Source organism: Chenopodium quinoa, unplaced genomic scaffold (assembly GCF_001683475.1).
Source record: "Chenopodium quinoa cultivar QQ74 unplaced genomic scaffold, ASM168347v1, whole genome shotgun sequence".
NCBI classification, from domain to species: Eukaryota; Viridiplantae; Streptophyta; class Magnoliopsida; order Caryophyllales; family Amaranthaceae; genus Chenopodium; species Chenopodium quinoa.
In genome coordinates, this window is record NW_018742204.1 from 22,601,399 (window position 1) to 22,613,236 (window position 11,838).

At 35.7% G+C, this 11,838-nt stretch overlaps 2 protein-coding genes across 2 annotated transcripts; one reads left to right on the top strand and one right to left on the bottom strand.

The window, feature by feature from the left end:
- Window positions 1-1,275: 1,275 nt before the first annotated feature.
- Window positions 1,276-5,182, top strand: LOC110724051 (shikimate kinase, chloroplastic-like). The gene is made up of 11 exons (XM_021903451.1): window positions 1,276-1,432; window positions 1,625-1,886; window positions 2,512-2,570; window positions 2,729-2,783; window positions 2,864-2,936; window positions 3,233-3,320; window positions 4,082-4,164; window positions 4,264-4,393; window positions 4,481-4,559; window positions 4,776-4,840; window positions 4,996-5,182. The coding sequence occupies exons 2-11, from the start codon at window positions 1,670-1,672 to the stop codon at window positions 5,029-5,031; spliced, it is 885 nt and encodes a 294-aa protein (XP_021759143.1). The 5' UTR covers window positions 1,276-1,432; window positions 1,625-1,669; the 3' UTR covers window positions 5,032-5,182.
- Window positions 5,183-6,436: 1,254 nt separating this feature from the next.
- LOC110724048 (F-box/kelch-repeat protein SKIP6-like) lies at window positions 6,437-11,452 on the bottom strand. The gene is given in 3 exon segments (XM_021903447.1): window positions 6,437-7,225; window positions 10,095-10,725; window positions 10,728-11,452. Coding segments are annotated over 2 exon segments (1,170 nt in total). The 5' UTR covers window positions 11,287-11,452; the 3' UTR covers window positions 6,437-7,225; window positions 10,095-10,114.
- Between the last annotated feature and the right edge of the window lie 386 nt (window positions 11,453-11,838).

The following is an 11,838-nucleotide window of genomic DNA, read 5'->3' on the forward strand; positions in this document are numbered from 1 at the left end:
AAATAAGTAATCCTGACCACATGGTGTGACTAGCTACATATAAAACTTTGTGATATCGTATTGTCGAAATATTAACACTTGTATTACGTAGGGTTTTACTGAATAAGTTGTGGTTGGACTATTAGTTGTTTTAATAGAAAAGTAGATCTGCTATGAGCTGACTAGGTATTTTTATAGTTATGTTAATGGAAGGATCGCTGTGAAACAAGACTATAAATCTAGAAGAAAGTTGAGATAAGATGGATAATATGGTAGGAGTGACAATAAAAGGGAAGTGTGAAACTATTTTAGAACAAGTACAGATGAAAAGTGTCAAACTGATATGAGATTGAGGGGATTGCATAATTTTAACTGATATAAATCACAAAAACTCAGTCAAAGTGTAGATTGTAAATAGTGCAAAAGGCAATGTGTGTCAATTAAAAATAAGTAGAAAGTAATCAATTTTAAGTGATTGGCTTAGCTTATTTAGCATTGATATTATGAATTTTGATTGGTCTTTATTACCTTGTTTTGACTTGTGATTTGACATCCTCTTTATTATATTGTGAATGCCCAAAGACACAAAATCACCCCTTTATTCAACCTTATTACAATTAGATGAGATCTGACTTGATCAAATAAAAAAAACAAACCATGTCGAATGATATTTATAACGGAGTAAAGATAATGATACGTTAAAACCATAAATAAAAATTAGTGTAAACATTAGAAACTCCACATCAAAATACCCTTAAAAGAGGTTTAGTTAGGGTTTTCAAGAAATTAAAAAACAACCAATTACCTTGAACCCCTCTTTAATAACGTTTGCTTGACAAATTCAATCATTCTAGCAACCAAAAGTCCAAAACCACCGTCTAATCGCCACCACCACCACCACCACCATCAACCTAGTCGACATCACTACCGAGAATCATTCGGAAAAAAAACTCCACCCACACTCAAAGCAACCCTATCCTATCGAACCCACCTAACCCCCCTAGTAAATAGCCCCACACCCACCACGTTTAGTCGTTTACCACCCATCACCCTCAAAACCACCAAAATTGCCACGAAAACCGCCCATATACACCCTCAAATACCACCACAATTGCCTCGAAAACTCCCCATAAACAACACCCCTAATCACCCCCCATAAACAACCCCCAAACACCCCCATAAAAAAACCTTAACATCCAAATTTAAGAAAAGACTACTACTATTTTGTAGGTCCATTATTGGATTTAAGAATACTTTGGAATTTTTTGTTTTAAAAAAAGACCAACAACATAGTCCATGTAGATTTCCACCAACCAAGAACAAATGATGGGTCAATGGAACCTAACTCATCTCTACCAAATTACATTCATACCAATTTTCTTAGCTCTCTCCACAACACACCAACTCTCTCTTTCACCAACCTTCATACACCATCTATCAATCCTCATCTCTGGTAAACTCTCTTTTCTATACGTTTTTTTAGCATTTAAACATTGAATTTAATCGCTTTGTTTGCAAAAATAATTGTTGGGTATAGCTTATTTTGCTTCAATTGTTTTAATTTGATGATAGATTAGCTGTTATTTACTTGGGTATTTGTCAAATTTTATATTGAAATTCTTCTTGTCACTTTGTTTGTTTGAAGGTGATCAATTTGCAATTGGGTGTTTGAATTAAGATTACTAGTGTTATGGAGGCTAAATTTTTGCAATGTATTCAACCTTGTAAATGGATGGATACCGAAAAATTGATGAGAAAACCCGGTGGGTTTACCCGGGTTTCTCAGAAAACTATGGATGATTCTGGGGTCCAGATGATGTTCATGAATGTGCAATCAAATTGGAGAACTTCAGTTCATCATAAACCGCTTCGTTGGCAGATTTCGAGTTCTTTGAAGAATTCTCAAGGTGATTTTAAGACTTTGTTTATTAAGTGTTTGATGAAATTGTGTGGAAAATGAAGTTTATTCTACTTGGAAATGATACATTATGATTGTTTTAATTCCTGCATTTTGTTTGATACTGCAAGTTTGAGATCGTATGATTGATGGAATTATATTCATAAATTAGTTAGGATTGCAAAGATATATTGTATCTTAATTTTAGGAGTAGGACTGAGAATTCAGAGACCCTTCAACCAATGTATAGTCGAATTTGGTTAGGATTGCGCCTGAAAGAGATATTCTTCCCTCTTTATTTGAGAGTAATGTAGAAAAGTTAGTGACCCTTTACTTTATCATTGAATTAAGTTAGGATCTTGCCTGAAAAATATATCATTTGCTCTTAATTTTTGAAGTAAGATTGAGAAGTTAGTGACTTTTCACCCTTTAGTCGAATTTTGTAAATCTCAAGGCAAAAACCAAGACTGTGCCTTCATCCTCCTCCTTGTCTATAGTTTCAATATTTGATGAGCCAATGATTATAAATTCATTACTCTTTGCCACCATTAGTTGTCTCTTTAATAGTCATCTTATCATGGATTCATGGATGTATAACCTCTTGCTTTCGGTTATGAATTTATGTTCCTATTCAGGTTCTTTGCTGGAGTCTGGTGGTATTTCTGCTTTGCTTGATGAGTCTTTCGTTTTAAAGGTAATCTTGCCTTATTTGTCATTGCTAAAATTCGTTTCACAGGATGTTAAGACTAGACCTTTTCCTCAGCTTGCTTGTAAATTTTAATAAATTAGTGAAGATAAATTTTGGTAGATGGGCCTCAATTAATCTAAGTGGAAATTCATTCTTAATTGCAGAAAAAATCAGCAGAGGTAGAACCAATTCTAGATGGACGTTGTATTTACCTTGTTGGTTAGTTCTTAACTTGCTCTCCATCTTTGGTTACAGAATTTAAACTTACTCTAGTTTTAATTCACTAAAGTTACATGCAGGTATGATGGGCTCTGGAAAAACAACTATTGGCAGAGTTTTGTCAGAAGCACTTAATTATTCGTTTTCCGACAGGTCTGTCATTTGTTAGTTTATACGAAGTATATGTATTTAAGATGTCGTACTGTAGTTGCAACTTCTGATAGGTCTGCCTATGTAATCTGCATCACTTGCTAAGTTGCTATTAACAGACTGTCTTTGTTACCCTCAAGTACATGTTAAATGTTTTAAACCCAATTGAGATATGAACTCGTTCAGATTAATTATTTTTCTTGCATAAACCCATTTGAGATATGAATTCGTTCGGATTAATTATTTGTTATAATGTACGAAGAATAATTTTGTTTGAATTCTGGTTCTGCATGATTCAGTGACTTATTGCTGGAGGAGAAAGTTGGGGGAATGTCTGTTGCAGAAATCTTCAAGCAACATGGAGAAGGCTTCTTTAGAGACAAAGAGGTGAGTAAAAGCTGGTTTTTCTGCTAAGCCTGAATGATATTGTAACAAAAAAAAATAAAAAATGTGGATGAGTGGAATGCTTGAAATTAGTTCTTGGGGTCAATGTAACCTTATATAAAATGGGGTTTGTTGGCCTAATTAATTTAAGGTGTAATGCTGCAAAGTTTACACCGTCACTCTTCAAACAACTTTCTGCCTCCGCCTCGATTCTCTCTATAAATTTCAATGTTGTATCTTTGGTTAAATCTGGTTATATTCGATACAATTTGTTTCAAGAAGTGTTCTAAGGAAATAAAAACCCATGTAAAAAAGAGTTTTTTTTTTTTTGAAAGAAATGTAAAAAAGAGTTGAAGACACTGAATTTGAAAATTCAAAATTTACTAAGAATTTATGGGTAGTTGGATTTAGAATGATGGAAGTCAGTAAATACTGAATTATAAAATTTGAAACAGTTCTCTCCTAAGTATTTAGGATTAAAAAATAATAATAATAAAAAATTTCAGGCATTCTTATTAATTGCAAGAAGTAATACACAAAAGATGTTAGCAGGCTATTTCAACTGTCCTGTAGATTGATGTCTTATTACATATGGATATCGTGATGAGTTGAGCATTTGGTATCAATTACTCATGGTAGGGATGATCACAGTACATCAGTATTAAGTGAAGATGTATCCTAGTACAATAGCTCTGCTCAAGTAGCTTTGTTGTTCTTCTGTCTTGGGGTGCTGGGAACAATGCTGATTTCACTTTTTATTGCAGACCGAGGTTTTAAAGGAACTATCTATGATGCATCGGCGTGTCATTTCCACTGGTGGAGGGGTTGTTATAAGGCCCATCAATTGGTATGTGTTATGCATATTTCATTACTGACATTGAGGGTTATCTTTTCGATTTTTACAAGGCTGTTGTATGTTAATTTTATTGTATGATTTATCTTCCAGGAAACATATGCGAAGCGGTGTCAGTGTTTGGTTAGATGTACCAGTGGATTGCTTAGCACGGAGAATTTCAGCTGTTGGGACCGGCTCTCGTCCTCTATTGCATGGTGAATCAGGGGATGCTTACTCTAAGGTTTGTTGCTTGCCTGCCTTAGTTAATGGAAAATCTAACACATACTTTTAAGAAAGCCAGTTAATATTATTGTTTACCTCCCTGCAGGCTTTGACACGCTTGTCCACCCTATTAGAAGAGAGAGGTGAAGCATATGCTAATGCTAATGCCCGGGTTTCTTTGGAATGTATGGCCTCATTAATGCTTTTATCTCTTCTTTTTACATTTTCTCCCTTCCTTAATCAAATATGGGGTGGTCTTGATATAATTGTATATTCTGGATGGAACTTATATTGAACTTATATTAATCTGAGCATTAATATGCTCCTTTTTTCTATATGATAACCTATTTCTGCTGTGGTATTATATCCTTATTTTAACATCCATACTAATTTGTTTGCAGCTATCGCATCGAAGCTAGGGAATGTAAAAGTAGATAATCTTAGTCCAGTTGCTATTGCAATTGAGGTAGGCTCTCTGTTCTCTACTATGACAAGAAAGAAAATAGAAACTAGTTTTAAGAAAGTCCTCTTACAAAGTTCATGCCTTCCTGTTAATCTGTATGTTGGTGAATCACTGTCCTTTTTCATTCACCTTTGACCTGACACATCTACGATTTGCAGGTGCTTGAACAAATCGAGAGCTTCCTAAAACAATGATGATTTTGCCATATCAAACCAACATAATATGTTTCTGTACGATTGTATATGTCTTTTTAGTGTTGTATCTATCCGTTCATTGCATAGCCAATATAGCTATGGCATGTTTCAACTGTGGCATTTTTCCGAGTGTAGTACTATTTATTGGTTCCGTGAGATGCACAAACTATTCAAGCGTTGTGGATATTTAGTAGAATAGGCTTACTGTATTAGTGTATCGGTAATTTCTGGAGTTGTGAATTGTTCTCTTGTGAGAGCAACATTAGTTATGGAATAATGCTATAATTAGTGTTGAATTGGTACGAAAATTATGACCTCGTGACCTCATTGGTCGATGTCATTGTACTCCTATTCTTGCTTTAATGCTATCATAAGTATTGATTTGGTACGAAAAATTGTGACCTTACAGTCTTGCAGATAGATGCTACAGGCATTATACGCGTTTTCTCCCTTTAATGCTATCGTTAGTTTTGACTTTTGATTTGGTACGACAAGAATGTGAACCTTATGGGCTGATGTTGTTGCTCCTTTCTTCCTTTAATGCTATCGTTAGTATTGATTTGATATGAAAAATTACAACCTTGTGGTGTTGTACTCCTGTTCCCCCATTAATGCTATCATTATTCATTAGTATTGATTTGGTGCGAAGATGTTGGGTAAGTAAGTATCAATGTGAAGTCGTTTGTTTAGTGATATTCCTATAATATCTAGTATTTGTGTGTCAAACACTAGAGTGCAGTGAGAGAAAGACAGGGTGATTCCCAACTCCAAGCACCATCAATTGGCAAGATTCAAACCCTACCAAGTGAGCTAAGCTTTTGTATGGTAATGGACCTAATTGTTATTTTTGTCAAAATTTATGTCATGTAAAGATACATAGTAACAAATTTTCCGATAAATATTACTCCCTCCCTCCCATAATACTTGATACATTTTTCATTTTCGTCTGTCATACAATACTTAATACATTACTAAATAAGGAATGGAATCACTAATGTAGTTAAAAAAAAAAAAAAATTTCCCACATTTTCTCTCTTCTCACCTATCTCACTTTCACCCCACCTATTTTTTTCTTACAATATAAAAATACAAAAGAAAATCTTTTATACTATCTCTGTTTCATATTACTTGCAACCATTAGACATGAGATGGAGGGAGTAATGCAGAGTATACTTTTATATGATTTATTGATTAAATGTGCCACTTTCTCGGATTAAATATAAATTTTCTTCATAATTTTTCAGTACCAAAGCCTGTGGAAAACAATTGTGAATCTTTTTCGCTTTTAGTGCGATGACATTTTTTGTTTTTTTATTTTCTTTATTCAGAACTGGAAGTATATATCATTTATAAGCTACTGCCACAGTGCCAACTGCCAAGGGGTCTCTTTAGCCACCCTCATCAATTCATCATCAATGCTTTAATCAAGATAACAATTAAATTATAGAATGACGACTAAATAAGATGTTTGAAAAAGTTGTCACTTAATAGTATGCATTATTCACATTTTCTTCAATACAAAATCTGGGTAATTGATACCCCAGCTAAGCGTTTTTCGTGCAGTTTGCAATTTATTCTAATTGCTGAGACTGTGTACATACGCACCATGCTTCATATTAGGAATAAAGGAGGAAACCAAATTTCTTTGAGGAGCAGTCGGTGCTTGGACAAGTTTGCATAATGAACACTGCTGATTACGACTCTTTGCCTTGAACAACAGCGATCATTGGGAACAACCAGTGAGACAGAATGACCATTTTACAAGCCATAAAGCCTAGAAGGGAGTCTCCTTTAGCCAATTGCAACCCTGCTTGGAAAAGTGAAAAAGAAAAAAATGGCTAGCACATATGATAATGATCATTGAACAACTGTATTTTTCAGGGTCAAGCAAATTGAGTAATTAACAGAATGGCATTAATTGCCGAACATACAAATTACACTATTGTACAATTGCAATGCAGACTGTCTTCATATTATTCAGAAGACAGCTTTATTTGAGGGTGAACTCTATGAGGTCTTAAGTCTTAATACAAAGTTCGAAGACACCAAGAGCAGGAAAATGTAGAGACTTACGCAGGTCTGGAAATTTTGCTTCAGATGTGAATGAAGGCATGGCTAAATGCTTATGCTTCAACCTCATTTGACCTTCACTGATACCATTATCAATGACAAAGCCTATGCAGGAACATACGTACTGTAGAAAAGAAAGTTATCAGATACAGATCAATACATAAAACTAAGAATTGTGCCAGTTAACAAATTCTACATGGAAACTCCAGCAGATCAATTCACAAAAGCTTGAAAGAGGACATCACAACTTAAGCTTATAGACAAAGACACCATTCATCACTCTCTTCATTATACGACACAATGCACTCTTTTTGTCAGATAATGGGCCATCAAGACCATATTATAACAATACACCATTAGCTTCTCTAATCTACTTGTACAACATTGTAGCAAGATGCCAAAATTAGTCCAAAAACAACATATGCATGATACAGCAATAAGTTCCATTTTAGTCAAGATAATACAACAGAGACTACTATTACTCTAGTAAATGGTAATAGCCTGAGAAAAGCTGAATATGGTGAACAGTAAGAAAAGCAGTTGCGGATATGGTGAGTGACATTAAACCGTATATACCAATAAGGGGTCCTGGCCCTTAGGAATCAAGTAGGAGCAGCACCTATCATGGCCATCAATGTGCAAACTGCTAACACTCGTAGAAAAATCTGAGCGTACATCAGAAACCGATGGAAAGGAACATGGACTAATAATTTATCCAAAAATGTTTTTTCGAGCAGTCTTATCTAAGAAAGCGTGACTGCATGATGCATAGATATAAATATAAAGAATGTCAACCATTAATGATTTCAGAACTTTTGCAAGGAAAATAAGCCCAGAAGAATGTATGTGATAATTTACATGCACACTGTTGAAACCCATTTTAAACCCATTTGTGAGTGTCCCGCATTGGAGAAAGAGGAGAGATGATTCCACTTTATAAGGGAGAGGAGTTAATCCAACTATCACCAATTGGTTTTAGTAAGGAATCTCCTTGAGCCTATTTTGGTGACACACAAACAAGCATAAATGTTTATAATAGTATGAACTCCTCAAGATGAGATTATAGACATTTCATGTTGTCAAATACCTTACTCGTTTAGTGGTATGCCTGGTTTACATTTTTTAAAAGTGATTCCTGAGATAAATTCTTGATAGTCAAGCTGTAGATTATAGGAGAAAGATCTATTCTTATCCAATGCTTCATCCCAGTCCAGGCAAAGGAAAATATAAAATTGCGCTTTCCCAACATTGAACTAAACAACGGGTACAATTTGAAATGTGTGTTAGAGGATTATTTGCAGAAAGAGGGTACTAGTTGAAGATAAAAGGTCGTGTTGAGACATGAGCATGCATTCTTCCATGAGTTACTTGTTTCAATATGCTCTATTACAGGCACAAATTTAGGTTTAGTAAGGAAATTGTCCAGGAAACAAGTGACAATCATATTAATCTATCTGCTTAGATGAAAGTGTATTCTATAGATGAGCAGGATCCATTACCAATATCCATTAGCTCGATATCCGACATAGCTTCATCAAAAAGCATTTGATTTAATGGTTTACTACTTTACTTACAATCACCAAACAACCATTTAGGACAATGCAACTAGCTTATTAACAGCTATATAGCCAATTAAAAATAATCAGTAAACAACTTTTCAAAATTGATCAGGATAGAAACCACCCTCCACACACACACACACACACAAAAAAAAAAAAAAAGAAAAAAAAAAGAGATCAATTAAATTAAATTATTGTGTTGCCTTCCTCAGAAGCAATAGGTTATGGTCAAACAAAAGCATAAATCACCATCAGCGACATTCAAATTATCTTAATCATCTCAGTTTTTATACACAAAAGAAGCCAACAGATAATTTCATTTACCAAAAGAATGCCCCCAAAAGTTACTTTGTTATTAGGTCCCAATTAGAGAGAATAATAATAGAATTTGTATTTATATTGTGAGTTTAATTTGAAATGTTCAACACAGATGTTCAAGATAATGCATATCCATTAGCAAACACATTATTTTTCTTCATCAAAATTTTTATCACCCAAACATTATCACCTCTTTAGGTATGGACGAAAGGTAACAGACATAAATTGATCAAAGTATACAAATGTCTGTGAGTGGAGATGCATTCTTGGACCATCCATGTCAAGCAGCAGTATAGCACACAAACTTGTTACTGTTCCTTCACATTATCACCATAACAAACAACCTCTAAATGATTGCACAAGATGAACATAAGATTCATAACCAATGGCGCTACTTTCAAATTTGCCTGTGTTTGTGAGCAATCATATTTACTTTATAACTTGTTCAATTATCTTCACCCCTAGCCTATATTTTTAAAAGCTCTTAGATTTTGTTAGTATTTAGGCAGATGGCATAAGAGGGTAGTTTTGTGTCAAGAAATATTTTGATCTATTAAGTGATAATTGATTATAAAATGATGACAAAGGTAGAGAGCTTTTACTTGGAAGTACTTTCTTGTATTAATTGGTTTGGCTTAACTTAGATCACATCAATTTTCACTACCATGAATTAAGCAATTAGAACACTAGGTTTGTGATGTTAGCTAAGCAGACTACCTAAGCCCATATATGGTCAAAACATTTCCATAACTTTTCCTTCACCGACTATCATTCCAGCAGTATCAATCACATTTAGCTCAAAATTACATCTCCAAACATAAAAAAGTTCACTCACGCCTACTGCAAACTACAAACAAGTTTTGGGATTATACTTCACCTATACAGTAGAAGTTTTAAGCATTATGAATTCCATGAATTAAAACTGTAATTCTACTGTATGCAGAAGTATTGCATAATTCAAAGCATGCCATTCTTCTTTTTAGAGAATTTCTTATACCATTTTGCTATCATACCGGAACCTATTGAAGCTTATGACAAAATAATATGACATGACATAAAAATAAAAAAAATCAATAAAAGTAAAAACAAAGAGCTAAAGGATGATTGAATACATACTGATGTTATTCCTGAGAAACTCACAAATGAACATCCAAGCAATGCACAACAGAGGACCCTTTGGGAATAACAATGATCACATCCGACCATACAATTGATCCCCACAATTCCCCTAATTCATTCTTCCTCACCAAAATCTCAGCACAAAGCACCTCCATTTCCTGCCCACTCCAGCCCCCGTTCTCATTCGCCTTCTGGTTCGCTTTCCCTTCCCACACCACAAACAACCTCCCACCCACATTAGCCATAGTAGCACCACACAAGAACTTAGGCAAACTGTTATCTACCCCTTTCAACTCCTTCCACTCATTCTCCCCAACATCAAACCCTCTAATCTTCCCCAAATAATCATAACAATACAACACTCCATCCACCACAGCGGCCCGCCCCCTCCACCCCAAATCGAGCTCCGTTGACACCAACCCCCACTCCTCCATCCCCGGGTCGAAAATTACCCCATTCCTGTCAGCCATTGCATACAATCTCCCATCCACTACAGCACTAGCGTGCATCCACTTCTCCTTCACCTCAATCGGACTCCGAACAGGCCTCCACAACCGGCTAATCGGATCAAAAACCTCAGCCCAGTTCATAGACCTAGCCCAATTATCCACAACACAACCCCCAACACATAAATTTTCCCATCAATCACCCCAGAAGCAGCAAATTCCCTCCCAACCCTCATTTTAGGACCCACTTCCCATTTATTAGACAAACAATCAAGAACCCACAAGTTTGGGGAAGGGATATCATTGACAGACCCACCAATTACATACAAATGGCGACCTAATGAAACGAAAGAAGCCCCAATTAAGTGAGATGGGGAGGGGTTAAACGGGATTAGGGTTCTTGGGATGTGATTAATTTGGGGATTTTTGGGGAAAAATGCAGAAGGGTCTAGAGAGTACCATTTGAAAGAGAAGGAAGAGTCTTTAGAGTTGAAGATGCGAAGGTTGATGAAGAGGAATGATTGGGTGGTGTTGAGTGCACAGCGAGTGGCGTGGAAGAGAGGAGAACGGAGAATGGACCGCCATGATTTGCTGACAAGAGAGAGGAAAGGGTGGTGGGAGCGAGGAACTCGAGCTAAGCATAGCAGTGCGACGTCGTTTGAGAGAGCTGGAATCAGGGGTTGTTCATGGTGGATTTCAGTGGGATCAGAGGATGAAGGTGAAGGTGGAGGTTGATCGGCCATGGTTGTCGGAGTTTTGAGAGTTCAGGTGAGAGGGATGGAGGAGAGTCAAGGTCATTTGAACTGTGCTTTGGCTATCTCATTTTTGTTGGATCATTGATTAATTGGAATACTCCAAGTTTATCTTTTAAGGTTGGACAAACTTTTATCGACTACTCGGCGATGTAATAAGGTCTCTAATTTAGAACGTCACATTATACTTTAACATAATATAAAGTAAGAAATAGTCTACGAAAAGGGGAGCATATCAGTAAGGTTGGACATAACATAACACATTGGTGATTTAATGTGTCATTTCAGGCTATGAGTGTGCAATTTCATTAGTGAAAAAAGAGAAAGATGTGTCTCGGCTTAACCCAACACGACAAAAGTAGCAAATTTTGACTTATGCACGACTTGATACATCATAATGATCGCGTTGAAAAACCTTTCATGGTTCACACGACACTTAGCTAGTGAGCTGTTAGCTATATGTCTCATTGTGAATTGTGAGACAATTCTAAAATCTAGTCAAATACGCGAGGACGACACAAATAATAGCCTTACCCAAAGCCA

Excerpts from the sequence above, each read along its gene's own strand:
- LOC110724051 (XM_021903451.1), top strand. The coding sequence starts at position 1,670 with ATGGAGGCTAAATTTTTGCAATGTATTCAACCTTGTAAATGGATGGAT. Across the intron at positions 2,937-3,232 it reads AATTATTCGTTTTCCGACAG|TGACTTATTGCTGGAGGAGA; the intron begins GTCTGTCATTTG and ends TGCATGATTCAG. Across the intron at positions 4,394-4,480 it reads CAGGGGATGCTTACTCTAAG|GCTTTGACACGCTTGTCCAC; the intron begins GTTTGTTGCTTG and ends ACCTCCCTGCAG.